The sequence below is a fragment of the Empidonax traillii genome, unplaced genomic scaffold (assembly GCF_003031625.1).
Source record: "Empidonax traillii isolate 1590-97213 ecotype Southwest subspecies unplaced genomic scaffold, ASM303162v1 scaffold102:size1114253, whole genome shotgun sequence".
NCBI classification, from domain to species: Eukaryota; Metazoa; Chordata; class Aves; order Passeriformes; family Tyrannidae; genus Empidonax; species Empidonax traillii.
In genome coordinates, this window is record NW_020955295.1 from 829,094 (window position 1) to 846,596 (window position 17,503).

Sequence of the window (17,503 nt, forward strand, 5' to 3'; positions counted from 1 at the left end):
TGGGCTGTCCTCAGCAAACCCCACATATTCCTGAGGCAGACAAGACACCCCCTGCCAGTCTTGGATGGGGAGTGACCTCAACATTGTTGAGTACGTGCCTGTCTCGTGATATAAAACTTACTTGTCAAGAGAGCTGTTCCATGTGCTTCCTGTAGGGCCCCGTTCCTTTTTTACAAAGTGTGAATTTTTTTTCCTGATTATGTTCTGTGACTTCCCGTGTCCTTCCTGCGCTCGACTCATCCTGGTAACTTTAGCCTGGCAAGAGTAGGAATACAGCTGCTGCAGGTCTGTTGTTCACCATAGTGATGTTTCCGTGGTAGGTCCCTGTGGGGATTGTGGTGCATGTCCAAAAAATGCCAAGAACATGTGAGAAGGGGCTCAAGGGCGCAGAAGTTGCTTGGGATTAAATTGAAGGATCATCCTGGGCAGTGGGAGCCACGTTCAGGACAGCTGTTGACCGTGTATATTTATAATCTTCCTGAGGTGGACCCTGAAAAAAATACCCAACCTGTTTCACAGAGGAACCTCAGGAGTGAACTATTGTGTGCACAGTGTGGATTGTTTGGGCCCAGAGTCCATCAGGAAGCTAAATCATTTGACAGGGTAGACACACTATTATATAGGCTACGGTTTCCTTTAGGATTGTATCCGACTTGTTAAATTGGAATCCAATGGTGGGTTCATGTGGTGTAGCTTCATTACTCTCCCTCTAAAACAGCTTCTTGGGCTGAGATACCTTCTCACTGTAATATGGAGCATTGTTTTTCTTCACATACACAAGATGGGTTAGCGAAGTAAACGCATCAATCGTGATTTACTATTTTTTTATTGTCTTGTAAATGCTCTAAGCAAAGAATATGAGTGTTATTAGTTATAAAAGCTACAGTATGAGGAAAATATATTATATTGGAAAGTTTGAGGTATACAGGAGTCAGAGAGTACTGAGAAACTCAGCAGAAAAAGAAAATGTCCGTATTTCTTTGTGGATTTCCAACCATTAACAAAGTAGGGAAGGAGAACATATGTTGTAAAGTTTATAGTCAACCTCTGTTGGCTTCTAAAGCAATTTCTACATTCATTTTCATTGAATGTAATTTTTGTCTGTCCCCTTCTTGTTAATATGGAAAGGAATAATAATTTACCAACCCCAGCTGGCAAAGAGAACTTATTTGTTGTCACTGATAAAACCCACAGGTGAATGCTATGGTTTAGGTTATGGTCAGGGAAATGTTTACTTCTTGTAGAATAAATTCTGCTTTTTCCGTAATAAACTCATGCATTTATGCAGTGTATTTCCAAATGGATTTCAAGCAGTTTTTGGTAGAGCAACAAGATAAATTCTAGTACGACCAAGACATCATTGCAGATGCCACCACGTTGTTACTTAAAAAATATGTACTGGGCACTAGTCACTCATAATAAATTTGCTAAAACATTTGCATGAGGAAAGTGTTTCCAATCTTAAAATTCATACCAGAAAAAATTGCTTTCTTTGGAGACCATCACTGAAGTCTTTTGGTTGTTTTCTGGGGTTTTTTCTCTTACAGGCCAAAAGGTGTGGTATCCCTTTGATGATGATAAATTTACCTAAATGCTGAAACATAATAATCAAAGGTATATCATGAATTTATCTATCATGTCCGTATCAATACTGACAGTGTATCAAAATCCCTTCTTAAAAAAGCCTTTGGCCCAATATAAATCAGGCCAGATTACTGATCAGGATATTCCCAAATGCTCCTGCAAATTTTCCATTCCTTCATAAGGAGTGTGAATGAAAACGACCCACAGGGTCATCACCTTTGTGTTCCTTTAGGGTTTAGTGTCATTTGGTTGTCCATGTATAAATATGTGTGCAGTAAATTCATTCTTTCCTTATCCTTTCCTCCAAAGATGAAACAGGCTGAGATGTTTTTTAATTCAGTATGCATCACACACATAAAATGTGGCTGCCCCTCATGCATTACTGGCTTCCTAGCAGATAGAGTTTGATCACATTTGTATAAATGCAGAAACCAGAAAGATGCTGTGAAACAAGACACGCTTTTTACAAAGGTTGCATTGATAAATAGTTAATAAAACATTAATAAATCATTAATAGAGTCTTTAATAAATGGTAAATCACTTGGCTATCTTTATTCCATCAAGGCAGGAGGTTGCTTAGCACCAGCTGTAGCATCAAGTTTGTAATAACCTTAGAAAATCTATTCATCACATTTTAATTTTTTCTGAATGCAACTTTAACATACTGTGTCACCAAAAACCGGAGAAAGTTTAAAGCAACAGATTTAGCTAGAAGTTAAAAGGACTGAGAAGGGCATTTGACAGAGGGACTACTACAGATAAAGTCTCTTTAGCAGCAGTGGCCTCAGATTGCATTTATTGCTAGTGGTGTGTGTGGGGCTGCTCCTCCTCCTGCTCCGCTGGCTGCCCTCTAATGATGTGGGCAAAGTGTCAGTCCTGAGACCGCCTTTGTGGCCACAGAAGGAAAACACCAGGATTCTTGCTTTCTTCTTCTGCTTTTTTTGTGAATGTATCCACAAGAGAGGCAGTAAGGATAGGGTTTGGTCAACAGAGATCTGTCAGAACTACAGAACAAGAAAAAGGGCCAGGAAAGGTCTTAGAAATCTCATCACCTACTATGCATCCCAGTCCCAATGTAGGAACCAATTCTGCCTAAGCCATACCTGACTGATGTGTTCTAATCTGTTCTTAAGTGTGTTCCTCCACAGATGGAGTCTGTGTAGCTCTCTGAGCAATCTATTTCAGTGCTGCAGAATCCTCACCATTAGAGAGCCTTTTCTTACATCTAACTGGAATTTTTCTGGCTGCAGTTGAAGTTCATATCCACGCCAAAACTGGAGAACAGATTATTCTCTCCTTTAGGAACAGATCTTTCTGTAATTGAAGACTGTTCTCATGTCTCCCCTCAGTTCTCCCAAGGGAGGTAGCATGAGCCCTGTATCTTGGGAGGCTTCAAATTAGATCAGGCTAAGCAGTTTAGAGTGCACTGCAGGAAGGGAAGCTGCCTCTGTAGGAATGCAGAGTACACAATCCTGGTTCTTTTTTTCCGTAATGACCTCTTAGAGCCTGGCTCAGGGCTTTTATCTGTACTTAAAAACACGGCACACTTTCTTTTGAACAAGAAGGAAATGATGGAAAAATGAAATACAGAGGCAGGAAATAAATCTTGAAGGCGGCTATTAATTTTAGGGACTGGTTTTGTAAAGCTATTTACCATCTGCCCCATATCCCCCATACTCAATTCTTTAGCTCTGACCTTTTCCCTAGAAACTTGCAAGTTTAAATCCTTCCCCAGTCCTTCCATTTAAATCGTGATTTGGCTTTGTACTTCTGCAGCCCTTAGCAGGTTTGCTTGGGGTATTTGTATTTTGGGTGATTCATTAGATCATGTCTGCATGTGTCCTTCTTAGTTACTCACCTGAGGGCTTTTACAGCTGAAAAAAGCAGACTTAGCTGAAGAGACGAGCGTGCCTAGCTCTAATAAACAAAACACATGGACTCAATTAAAACAATGTTTAAATAATTTTCAGAAAAGGAGGATGCTTGATGTTACTACATCAGAGGACCACAGTGACTTCTAAGCCAACAAACTGTGCAGGTTTACTTTCTCATTTAATCTCCAGGTCTATAAAAAATGCATGCTTCCATAGCAGTCATCTACCCACTCCAACAGTTAACATGATTTTGGAATTACTTTAAGTCCAAACCATGTGAAAATAAATCCTAACTCAATTTTCTGGGATTACTTTGTTTCCATTAAATTCCTCTTTAAAGCATTTCATATGCTCGGTTTTATTATTTTTACTTCCAGGAATTTCTAAATACTTCCAAATTTGGATTGATTAAAGTTTTTTAACTTTTCCTGGAAAAAAAAAAAAAAAAAAAAAAGAATGCAATTCTCTGCCCACTTTCCCAGGTATTTACAAACCAGTGTGACTACAGACACATCTTAATGCACAGCATACACACTGTCTGTGTAGCTCTTTATAGTCTTAACATATTAGAAGGTAGATGTATCAGATTTCAAAAGCTAAACAAAATAGAACTTAACAAGTACCTATAGATGAGGGACCTCCTAAAGAAGTTGAGGCGTAGCAAAGGATGGTGAAGTCATGTGGATGATTAATCAAATGACGTCCTTCCGATTCTCCAGGGTAATGTGGCTGTGCTTAAGGAGCAGAGAAGGAGTGAGTTGGGCAGACAGTCACATCCCTGCAGGATGTGGGGGTTTGACCCTTCCCTGAAAACGGTGCAGTGCCATTTTCGAGTGTCGTTCTGTAGCTCAGCAGTTGTTTTGAAGTGACATTTTTTAGATGAGTAAACTTAAAACTTCAGGGTTCTTTGGTCAACAGTGCTCTGTAGGTAGCTGTAGGTATGTTTATTTAACCAACTATATACTTCCTCGCTCCTTCCACACATAGTGTTTGTTTATACATCAAGCTTTAAATGTTTGTGCTGTTTTGCACGTGTGATCCTACCTTGAATTTTCTGTCCAATCATTTTTGTTGCAGTGATAATTGAAGTGAAATGCTTCGATGTAGATAGCTTGTACCTTTGTAATAGACCTTGGTGCTCACAAGGTCACTTTGTAAACACATAGATTGGATAGTCCTGACCTCTCTGAAGTTGACTTTTGCTTCTAACCTCAGTGGAGTCAGGATTTCATACTTTGTAATTGAATTTCCTCAAATAGCAGACTCCTTTTCCCACTATTTTATGTTCAGGTGTCCCCTAACAGGGAGATGACCAGGTTTGCTTACACTTCAGCCTGCCAAGTGGGTGCACAGTGGATACTAGATGCATTTTGACAGTAAATATTCTGAAATGTTTGCTGACATCACCTTCCCATGAATCCCAGGCTTTCTGCCTGGCCTTTTATCTGCAGCCAGGAAGAGACTGAGGTCAAGCCTATAATTGCAGTTCTAGAATACGCTTCATTTCTGCCTTCAGTCAGACTGCCTGGCCCTCTTTTAATTACGCGACACAGCCCCTGTTTCATCTTTTTGCTATGAAGAGATTTGCCACAAAGCAACGTCTATGGCGTAGGATTTAGCAGAAGCACGCAGGATTTGGATTATATTATCTCCCAGGAAAGTTCACCGGATGCTCCAATCTTTTTCTGCCTTTCCCTGTGTGGAGGTCAGACAATCAATGCACTCGAACAGTGCACTGCTTGTCATGGCCCTGGGCTGCTGCAGCCCCGTGCACCGGGAGGGATGAGATGCTCACCAGCTGCTTCTTTCCTCCTCGTTGCCACAGTTTGGGCTTTGTGCTATGAAAATGGGCCCTGGGTTTGCGCAGCAGAAACCCAGAAGCTCTTTCAGGAGCACAGACATCTCCACCAGCCCTGCCCTCCTGCCTCCGCCAAGAGTGGCTGAGGATTTCTCTACGTAGCGGTTGATCCTGGGCCGTGCCCCTTGCATGGCTCAGCCAGCCCTCACTGCAGTAGCAGCCGTGCTAAGGGTAGAAATTTGATGGGCCAAAAACACTAGTGCCTATCAGGAGCTGGGGGAGGTTTATATGTCTGCCTGTCCCACTGACTGAGGATCATGGTGCATAGTTTTCCCTTCTCTCTCCTGACCTCTTGTATGACTCGTACTTTGGGAGGGATAACTGAAGATCTGAAACTTGTCGGCTTTATCTTCAGTAAACTATACATTAGTGTCAGCTGTAGCCACCCAGGGCATGTCTTTAGCTGAAATGCACCCACTACACTGCCCTTTTGACAACAGTTATATTTCCTTTAATTAATTGTATTATGCTATATTTTTATTTGTGGAACATTTGCAGTGGTTGTCATGCTACCTACAGAAATTTGCCTGTTCATAAGTTTGTTGGGAATGGCCCTGGCTTTGACCAGTATGAAATAGCAGCTGGGAAGTTTACTGATGTCAGGATTATGGCCATTGAACATAAAATTTCCTAGATCAGACCCTCTTTTGCTCTTTGCCTCCCTTGCCTCAAGAAAGAATTCTTTTCTGAGCCTCATAGACAAAGAAAAACAACCAAAACAAAGATACAGCAGAATGCCAGAGACAAGTATTACTGCCTCTCTGGATATTTATTAAATTAAAAACAAAGATAAGAGAGAAAAGTAGCAGTATCTACCATAAAACATGCTCATTAGAAGGGCATTTACAAGCTCTGCCTAAACCAACACTTCTGTAGTTTCTCTGTTTTACTGTTTCCACACACACACACACACACACACTCCCACATGGCTGCATTTTGCCACCACACACCCCTCTACAGGGTTGCACCCAGTGCTGTGCAGGAGGGTCCCCTTCCTGCTTGGGCTTTGCAGGTAAAGCCTTGCTCTGTTCGTAAATCTTGACAGGCTGACCACGGAGGTGGAATCATCTGCCACCTAATGAAGTCACAATTTGAAGGGTACAACCTGTCCTCGCTGTTGTTCTGAGGAGGTGCTGCCTGTTGGGTAGTTCAGGTGTCCAGCTGTGATAGAAGGATGTGTGATGGTGGGGTCACTTCCTTGAACAGTTGCATCTCCAGGCTCAGTGGAGCGCACATGATCCTTTTCAGCTGTCGTTCTTCTCTGTGTACATGAATTTGTTTTCAAAACTTTTTTTCTTTCTTCCCTAGGAGATGACCCATTCCTGGCCTCCTCCTCTTACTGCTATTCACACTCCCGGCAAGGCTGAGCAGACCAAGTTTGCTATCCCAAGCAAGGTACCAGTAGGCTATCGCCAGTGACCTGATTAGCATTCTGTCCTGTTGAGTGTTCTTCACTGGAGAACTTATTTTTGTAACTGGTCCCATTCTCAAAAATTTATAATACTTTTTTTTTAGTTGGAAATTCCCAATCAGACTGTTGTTACTAGTAGAGCTGCTTGTTTAAAGCTGCAGAAGATACAGTGGAAGCAAAGTAAACTTTATCTCTGTTGTTAAAGGAGTCTTTCTAAATCGAGTGCAATGCACTTTGTTTGTTTTTCCTCCATTATTATTTGAGCAATGAGAAGGCTGAGGTGGTCATTTGTTCCCACTTACTGATTGATTGCAGGGTGAGGTTTAGGCTGCATGGTCAGATTGCTGTGGCTGAAAAGGTCCCTGCATGTGAAAAGTGCAATGGCATCTCTCCGTGTCACACCCCAGTGGCACACGGGGTTGGACATTGCAGTCCTCAGCACTGGCCTTGTTAACTCAGCACTTGCCACATCAGAAACACGTGCCTGGAGAGTACCTGTAGTTCACCCAACCTGCAATGAATTGTTAAGTGGTGTGATTTGAACATGCTCATAGCCCAAACTTCAGCATTGGCTGCTATGATTGATAACACTGCTAGAGATCGAGCTCATACCCAGGGCAGGTGTTGCTGGAGCTCACGGTGGGACCTGGGTAACTGTGAGCTGATGATGTTTGAGGAAGGGGAGAACATCCCCAGGGTGGGAAATCTACGCCATTCTGTCATGGAGCTACACAAAAGTTTCTTTCTGAAGGCAGGACCTTGGAAAATATCTTATAAAACTGGTACTGCCTGACATTATGGTACAAGCAATCATGTCCTGTTTTAGAAGCTGTATTGCGATTTTCCTCTTACTGATTTTTGTAAAAAAGTCCCTCTCCATCTTTCTTGTAGGTTCATAATTCTCCAAGAGTGTATTCCTCATTGCAAATTGGTTGAAAGTCAGTTGAACCCTTCTAGGGGAACTGTGTGAATACAGTGAGAGTTCAGGTCTTTGCCCACTGGAAGTTGGGTTTTTTAAATTTCAGCCATCTCCTAATTTAGTGCTCTGTTTCTGATGGGCCCTACAGAAACTGGTTTGAGTCTTGCAGGCTGCCACTGTCTCCATTGGCAGCAGTGTAAGTGCAGGTTCAGAGAAGCTAAAGTTTTGAGTTGCTTTTCTGTTTCTATTAAGTTGGCTTTGAACTTTTAAGATCCACATCAAAGTTAATTTCTGGACGCATTAAATGTTGATCCTAAAATTCTGGACCATATCACTTCAGTACAAAATATAAATTAGATTATTTTTTTTATTTTTTTTTTTAGCTAAAATTTCAGGAAATAGGCAAGCACATAAATGTTTCCACGTTTGCTCGTTTTACTTTAAAAAATACAGCAATGTCTCTTCAGAACATCTCTTTAAATCAATTATGGCTGTCCAAATTATACATCTAGGATATGATGTGGCTAGATTGTGCAGCCATATAAACCAGAGACATGCACTGTTAGAAGTTCTCAATTTGGCTATTAAAAAAGGTATCCTCATGAGAAACATATATAAAAAAGTGTGATAAAAGAGGCGGAACTTATCAGAACAATTTATCCCTTTGACATTCAAATTTAAAGTGCCATGTTTACTCTTAGGGCATTATTTACTTCACAAGGGACTGACTGACAGCACAATATAATATTAGGAACTAATAATGCCCTAAGAGGAAGTGCAGTGAGGGCTTTAATGACTTTAACATCCTACAGAACTAACACTTCCAGCAAAGTAGTGCCTGGCTGTAAGATGAGGTTGTAAATAACACCTTAATTTCAAATGATCAAACTCTGCTTGGAAGGAAAGCTGATGACAATCACTGTGGACTATAAAGCCTGGAGAAAAGCTAAGCAAGAAAAGACTGTGACATTAAGGAGGCAGCTTAGTTATTGTGAGCCAACAAGAATCCTGGCATTAGCATGCTCAGTGTTGCAAGCCAGATTCTTTGCTGGTTTAAAGTTGTTGTACTTCCATTGATTTCATTGGATTTGGACCAATTTCCATTGAGTGAAGATCTACTTCCTGCGTCTTTATCAAATCCTGTGTGTCACAGTCCAAATAAAAGCAGCGACTGTCAATAAAAGATTACTGTATTTCCAGGCAGTGAGATCAAACAGCAGAAAGGCAGTGGCACTGAATTTAATGCATAGTTGCATTCATGCTGCTTTCTAAATTGTACGTCCTGGATGGCTCATACACACATCCATGGCCGAGCCTGGAAAAGACTTGGACTGCTGTGGGTATAAACCTGTGTGGTGTCTCCATAAGGGGGGTGTGGAGATTTACAGCAGCTGAGGACAAGTTCTTACCTGAGCTGTGGAGGGTCCCTCAGTGGTGCTCTGTCTACACAGTTAATGTTTTTTTTTTAAACTGATGTCACTGGTGCTGCCTTAACAATCCCACAATCCCTTCCCTGTACCGTCTCCTTCCCCGTTTGCATAACGCCAGTGCCCTTAATCTGGCAAGCCAAGATATATTTTACCTTCTTCATCTTATTTAACTAATGCTGACATTTTGTGTGTTCTTCTTTGTAGGACTCCCAACATCTGACCTCAGGATACAATGTACAAAGTAGGTCTTTTTATCATCCTAGTCCTAACAGTCAGGGTTGGGTATTTTCTTTTTCTGCTCAGCATCATTAAAACAAAGGCTAAAAAAATTAATTTCTGTGGTGCTAAAGCAGATCGGTTCCATTTTTTTATTACATGTTATGCATTGTGGCATGTTGTGAAACCAAGTATAATTAGATGGGCTGACAGCTTTGGGTGCATTTTAATTCTACAGTAATCTTTTGACATTTGAAAATGTGTTTCCTTTGTTTGCAGAGTGGAGTGATCCAGCAGGGAAAGTTGCAACTAAGTCAGTGCCACAAAAGTCGTAAGTATTATTATTTCCAGCTTTAAATCTCATTTTAAATTTATCATAAAGAATGAGCTTATTTCTCCAAAGGTAACTAAAATCTAGCTCTACTCATAATCTTGTCCTGGTGTTCAGGTGTTCTCAGTAGTCCTTAAAAATTAGCCATAAACCAGTTTTATGTTTTCAGTGCTTATTACTGTTTCTTCTTTTTAAGCATTAGCTAACAGAGGTATGTGTGAAAGATGAGTTTATTAAGCAGAAATAATGCTGATTTTAGTTCTACAGCTTGCCAAAATTAAATCACTTTTATGCTTCTCTCATCAGATACTAAGCCTCTTACAATAGAAAATGCAACCCAATGAACAGATGATGCAGGAATTTTTACATTCATACAGTGAGAGAGAGTAAAACACATCATACAGAGTAATTCTGCTGGCTGGAGTTGAAAAGCTACTCTTGAGTTTCTTACACTTTGAAACAGCTGAAAATCACAGATGATCCATAAATATGACAGTTAAAAACTGTGGAAGAGCTGATTCTCCATTGTGTTAAACCATTTCTCTTTGGTTCTTCTCTGGTGTAAGGCTGCAGTAATGTAGCAATGAGTAGAGACTGAACTGGGTTTTTACTTTTGTCCCAGGTTATCAAAGTATTTTACAACTTTGAAAAGTAGGGAGATTTTTAATGCTTATGAAAATGTGTGGGTCTGATTTCAGTTCAGAGCTACTGGGTTTTTTGTGTTCAAGTGTTTTGAACTACTGAATGCAGAACTTAACTAGCTCAACTGACATTTGGGTAAATGCAATATGTTAATTTAAAATTACTTCAGAATTATTCTAATGGTTACCCTTTATCTACAAAGACACTATTTTAAGTAAATCTCTTTAGGGGAAGAAGAATCAGTGTCACGATACCTACAAAAGTTTTTAAAGTGAATTTAAATATACTGATTCTTAGTGCAAGTTTGTGTACAGGAAAGGAGTTGGAGTTGTTGGAGTTCAGTGATTTGTCTGTGACCGTGTAAGAAATGCAGGACTTGACTAGATATGGGTGAAAAATCCATTTATTTACTAACGAGACTCTGAAGGTCCAGCTCTTTACTCATAAACTCAAGTCATGGAAGTTCTCATTCAAATGAAGTTGGTTGAGTAAAGCTTTACAAAATTGTGGCTGAACAAATGACTCAATTTTAAAATTAAATAGGTTTTTTTTTCAGATTATTGAGAATTGGATAGGAATGCTAATGATATATAGGTTAATTTCTGTGAATAGGATTTCTTTATTAACTTGAGTTTAAATTTTGCCCTTTGTTATTTGGTTTCCAGTAATGGCTTGGTTTTTTGTAAAGAATCTAGCCAACAGTACCCACTTTTCTTGGTAACAGAACAGAATGGGTGCATTCATGTTTCAGAACATCTAAGTGATCCAAATCTAACATCAAGCATATTCTATAGCCAAAAAAAAAAAGGAAAAGAAAAATATTATTACATCCTAAATTATTTTTCTCCTGAAGCAAGTGTATTTGGATTCCACTGTGAAAAATATTTTAGTGAGTATACCATAAAACACAATATTTCAATAGTTTGTAACCAACAGTAATATACTTGTCAATCATGGTTTATAGTTATAAGCTGAATTTCAAAAGAACAGTGCTTCAGAGCTCAGTGGTATATAGTGCATTTAATGGGACTAAAGCTCTCTATAGGAAGCCCGGTATAAAACCTGAAGACACTGAGTACATTTTATGAACCAGTTGCTCTCTGTTCTGCTTCTTGATCTAAAGTTCCAGTACTATCAATCAGATTTCTGCTGCAATGAACTGCCTTCTTATGGTAGGTGATAGATTTTACACATGAGAGATCAGAGCTGCAATAAAGCTACTTTTATTTTTAGCTTCCAAATGAAGATCAGCTAACCCATTACTATCACTTTTTCTCTTTTACTGCAGAGAAATTGTTAAGGCAGCTTCTTAGAATTTCCATAGGGCTTTGGGAGGTTGGAAGACAGTCCACTGTGAGACTTGGTGTTACGAGGCCAATTTGTTTCTTAGATCTGCGTGTGCAGTTACCACCACTTTCACAGGGAATTACAGGACTGGAGGACATAATGAAATTAAAGCAGAGAGTGGGGCAGAAAGACTTAATGGTGTCAAGGAGAGCTGGATAGTGTGATCCAAACAAACTCTGATAGATAGAGTCTGCAGTCATTGTGTATTTTATTAATATAGTATTTACCAGAGTGCAGTTGTATTAAGAAGGATTTAATCTTTCCAACATTGGTGGTTTCAGGGATATTGGAGCATATGAGTGATAGAACAGTCCAACTTATCCCCAGTTACACCTCTTGCCACACTGTCAGGCACACAGCATGATGTCACTGACTTCAAAACTGTATCCCCCACCAATTCCTTATGTATTTTGTCAGTGGGGTCTGTTATCTGTATTTCAGTTTGATCAAATCTGACTGAATTTGACTTCCTTGATCTGTATGCTTTTTCAGAGTCCTTTTAACCTGGATATGTTTCTAACTGTTCCCCAACTTCTTTAAGTTCTCGGGCAATTCGAGTGAAACTTACCTTTTCCATTTGCATCGGTCCTGGTGACAGTCCTGTAGATTCCATTGGCTTTTTTAGAAATCCATAGGAGTTGGTGGGAATGTGCTTGCATTCACCATGTCTCTGAGTGATCCAATGACCGGCTGAGCGAATGCAGAATGAAGATACTTTACCTTCATGATGCTTCATTCTGCTCCAGAATGCTGTGTGCCAGTACAGCAGTCAGGTATAAGAACACTGGCATCATGGAAGACCAGACCAAAGGGATGTATGATCTTTGCAAGATAACTAGGGGGAGGAATGAGAACAACATACTGCTAGGTAGATTAATTGACCAACATGCTCCTTTTGTAGGATGTTACAAGATGCATGACTTCTTGTCTAAGTAAAGCTTTCTGAAATACAAATTCCATCCTTTTTATAATATTTCAATGTACTTTGTTATATCCACATGCTGGAAAAAAGCAATCCCCAGTGCTTTGCAGCAGGTAAAATAGAAGGTGGAATAGTTGGGATTATGTCTAAATTCTTCACCCATGCTGTACGTGGGTACGTGTACATATAACTCACCTCAGATCCTAATTTCTGCCCAAAAACTCTTGCAAATGAAATTTTGAACGCTGATGTGCATCCATGTGTGTATATCCTGGTGAGTTTTTGTAGCTGAAATCAGGCTATGTAAATCTGCAGCACTTGGCTTCCCTTTTTTTTTTAATTTCACAGTCACTGTAAATCTCTGCTGGGTGTTTGTGCGGTTAGTTTTCAGCCAGTCTGCTCTGATTAGTTTATTGTGAGGCATACTAAGCAGGAACAGATAAGGTGCAACCAATTGCACTGCGAAGGATTTTCTGTCAGCTTCCATGAATTTGAGGGTACGAACTCGGCTCATGACTTGGGTTTTCTGTTATATAATTACCGTTGCAAGTATGTCATCCTCAAACATCCAGTTCTTTTGTTCTGTTTTGGTTGTTAGCATTTGGCCTCTGTCCAGTTGGAAACCACCCAGAACCTTTTTAATCAAGCACATCCTGTGTTTCGAAATCATACTGCAGAGTAGTCTTGGGTAGTTTCCATAAAAGCCTAGCTAAAAAGAAGAATGTAATCATAATGGTATTCTTCCCCTGTCATAAAATTACTTCCTATACTTACTGTATTAATACAGTATTAAAAGGCCCTTCTCATGGGCTCAGTGAACTACCGGAAACCATTAAAAACTTAGAGCAGCAAATTTTTATGGATCAGACAAAACCGACTCGTTTTATCTTTATAGAGTTTTTGTTATCCGTCATACTTAATGATACACAACCGGTGTGGGGACTAGAGAACAGCTAAATAAAGGCAGCTCAAAACCAAAACAAGCAGCTGAAAATCTTTTTGTCATATTTCAGCATTTTTCTAAAGGGAGTTCAGCACTGTTGGGCCAGGATTTCACTTCGCGGTTCTAAAAAAATTCAAATAAGTACCAGCGCTTTTGCAATCCCAAATATTATCATAATACTTCATGGAAGCGTGTTTGAAAATGGAAATGTGCTTCTTGACATCTAGCTACTTTTCATAAGTATGTAATGGCTTTTTGGAAGTTCTCCACTGTGTCAGGGACAGCCACCTGGGAGCATAGAAAACAAAATTTGGCAGCGTGTTCAAGCTATGAATTAAAGGTAATTCACGGTTTGAAATGAATCAGCATGAGGTCCTTATGAAGAGTAATCAGACATCAAGAGGATTTTACACCAAGGATCGTATATTGGATATTGCAACAACAAGTAATGTTGTTATTCAAAACTATTCAGAACATTCAAATCAAGAAGCACTGATGAATTTTTAACCTTGAAAAGAACCAGTTAAAAAAAACCCCAACAAACCAAACTGGATTCATTCAATGTTCATGTATCATTTCCAAAAATGTAAAATTCATCTCCAAGTGGAATAGGAAGAATGTTTCTATTTATGTGTTGAGTGTGTATCTGTGTTTCAGCCACAATGCAGCCCAGGTATAACACACTGGAGAATCTGAAGTCTTAGTATTACTAATTAATCTTATTAAAGCGTGGGAGTGTCCATTGATCCTGCAGTGTTGATGCTCTGCTTTCTGTCAGAGCTCACGTTCACTTAGCGAGCGTGGCAAGCTTTAATCGTTAGACTAAGTAATGCCTGTTTGTTAGAAGTAGGAAGTTCCAAAGATATTCCCTCTGGGTAAACTGGGAAAGTCATGAATACAAGGGCCTTGCACTGCCACGTACAAATTATGATAAGTGAAACAACAGTGGCATGTAATTGGAACTCCATTAATCTTTAGAGAGCTCCAGTGCACTGTATTAAAGGGACAAATAGCAAGTGAAAATGGAAGGGTCTCTTTTGAGAAGATGTCATTCATCTTTCATATTTACTGTTTTGTTTTGTAAGTTAGAAATTTGCGTTGCATCCTTTTGCCTCATAAGTTCCTGGGTTTGGAGCAGTGATAGTCAGGACTGTTTTTTTGGTTTCTTACTGCTGCAGGCTTTGCCTTTTGAGCAAACTGCGAAGTAATTTGGAATAAAATACATGAGTATTTCCAGTAGACAGTTGCCTATAGAAGCAAACTTGCAAAATATTTCAGCTGATGTGAAATACATTAAACTCCAGTGTTGTCATTAGAAGCCCTGTATATTTGAAGATAAGCCCATTATTCAAAATAATTTCTAAATTAGACTTTTAATTTGTTTTCATTATCCAGCTGCTCACATACAGTTTAACCTCCCTGTCAAAATAAAGTTATTTCCTAATACATTCTTTTCCATGATCTCTTTCTCCTGACATGTTTATAAATCAGTTTAAAAGATTGTGGAACAGAACTAAATTAATTCTATGATATTTTGCTGATCAGTGTTGAATAATTTTTCTTGCCTATCAGAGACTTACTGTCTTTAAGACTAAAACAAGCCAACCAACTGCATTCTGCCAGCATTGCTGATTGCAGCTCAGGTGAGCACTGAACCATTTGAGATTCCTCTGATACTGAATAACCCCTCCATTAAAAATTCAACATTTATTTGCCCTCACTAATGAGTAGCAGCTGAAACACTTTGTTCTCCAGGAGGATGCACTACTGCATCACTACCAAGTGCATGCAATCACTGAACTGCAACCATTGAAGTGTCAGTATTAATAGAGAGAGGTAAATGACACACAGTAACATGTTTGGATCCCTGATGTATTTCCCTGTCCGCTACATATCAGTTCCCATTTTGGAAGCTGGTTAGACTGCAAGTCTGCCACAGGTTTCCCTGTATTTAAAGAGCTTTTTCACAGGCAGCAGCATATGTTGTGCCTTTATGGCTTGAGGCCAGTCTCAAACCGACCTCCCAATTTACATTTCTGTGGGATGGAATCACTTCCGAACTTCAGTGCGACTTCAAACATTCACTTTGAAAAACAAATCTACTCAGTAAAACTGAAAACTTAATCAGGATAGAGCAGAGGAAGCCATACTCAGTACCTCTCCTACCCCTTTTTTTTTTTGTGACCTGCACACTTGCTGATAAAATACATATGAATGAACTTCCTGCTTTGCTTTCTGGCCACCATAACTTAGACCTCACCCTGCTCCCTTTGTCTTAACTCTGACCTGTCCGTAAATTTCAGGTCCAGAGCCAACCCATTTCTCTCTCTGGCTTTTTCTTCCTGCTGCTCTTTGCTCCAGTCCCTTTCCTTCTTCCTGTCGTGGCTTACAAGCTTTGTAGACTTCGGTAGCCTGAGACAGAAAAATTGTCACCCAGATTCGTCTGCACCATGGTGCAAAATAGCCGTAATCGGAAATGGGTGATAAGCTTGAGAGAAGAATGGATTTTGCCAGGAAGCTTGGCATTCATAATACCAGAATGGGCTTGAAACTCCCAATTTGTGTCCTAAATACCCTGGGTAAGACTAACAACCACTTTTCCTAATATCCCGACTTAATCCTTGGCATCTTTCCTCTGAATCCCTCTGACAACCCCAATAATCCACCACATTTTTCTCAGCTTTACACTCTCTATCCAGAGGAACTTATATTGCTACCATTATCCTTTGGGCAGAGGGCTCAGCAGGGCTCCAAAGCCTATCAATTTTCTGGCCAGAGGGCTTATTTTTTATGAAGTGAAGTTCTCACAACACCCCACGGGGCTAGGCCACGGTCACTGCATTATCCTCCGTCTTGGATAGCCCTTGGAGCCACAGATTCAGAATATCTGTACCTTACAAGTACATCCTCCAAAACGGTGAAAAAGGAAAATACTCCCCACTGCTGGGCTAATTACTGCTCTAAATTCCTGGAGGAAGAGCTGCTTCCCTCACTTGTGTCCACGCATCTCAGAAAAATGCATTTTGAGACCTTCGTATTGCTGTAACTGCAGCTTTCCAAAAAAATGATGTAGCCCTGGAGGAGGAGGGTGATGTCTGTAGCATTACTCCAGTAGGTGCAAACCAATTGTTTAATTAATATCCATGTGATGGAAACACAGGAGGGGGCCTAGAAAACTGGCAAATAACTGATTGTTTTCTAATTTCCACGGGAGCTGTTTACCCTTTAAGATAAAAATAGTAAACAAATTCTGAAGGTGGTTTAGCTTTCAGGAAATTGTCCCTTACTGGAAAGTCTTGTTTAGTCAAAATACTTCACAAAAAGATCTTTACAGGTTTTGAAAGAAAGATGTTGGATCATCTACATCATACTGTCAAGAAAGACCTAAGTGCAGCTGTCAGGCTCATCTGAGTCTGCAGATGCAGTAAAATATCTGCAGTAATGAGGGAGTTGCTTTCACATCTATTTACCTATTTGCTTTTTTGGAGGTCCCTGCTAAATTACATGCACGTAACTGTGTTTTAAGGACATATATGTGCTTTTCTGCAGAGAGAGGAATGCAAATCAGTGCTGCCCATATTTGATTTAGCATGAATTTCAATAGTTCCAGACGTATTCGAAAGCCTATACAAATCATAGAGCTTCAAGTCTGGCTGTGTGCTAGACTGGAATTTTTTGTTAGGTCAGACCTTTATCTCAGCTTCTTTTTGTGACTCTTTATGGGGAGATTGAAGAGGAACTGAAACTGGTGACCTGTCTTGACCTTTAGTACTGGATTAAAATTCCAACTTGCTGCCATGGCAACGGGGCCTTGAAAATTAGATCCTGACAGAAGCAGAGAGAAACTTAAAACTGCAACTGCTGCACTGAACTGAAGAAAGGTTGCTTACAAATGTCAGTGAGAGGCTCTTAATTGAAATAATCTTCCTTCCCCTGTACTGAAAAAAATAAGGAAGACTGAAATGAAAGCAAAAAAAAGCCAAAACCAAACAAACAAGCAAAACCCCCCCAAAAATTGTCCTCTTT

General features: G+C 39.9%; 1 protein-coding gene across 6 annotated transcripts in view; it reads left to right on the forward strand.

The window, feature by feature from the left end:
- AFF2 (AF4/FMR2 family member 2) overlaps window positions 1–17,503 on the forward strand; it is a 329,690-nt gene that overhangs the window by 190,938 nt on the left and 121,249 nt on the right. For 5 of the 6 annotated variants that reach the window (XM_027882169.1, XM_027882168.1, XM_027882166.1 and 2 more), the window contains 3 exons: window positions 6,625–6,711; window positions 9,281–9,317; window positions 9,572–9,623. In XM_027882169.1, the coding sequence (XP_027737970.1) occupies window positions 6,625–6,711; window positions 9,281–9,317; window positions 9,572–9,623 (176 nt within the window). The remainder of the gene's footprint in view (window positions 1–6,624; window positions 6,712–9,280; window positions 9,318–9,571; window positions 9,624–17,503) is intronic. The other variant, XM_027882172.1, reaches the window with a different exon arrangement.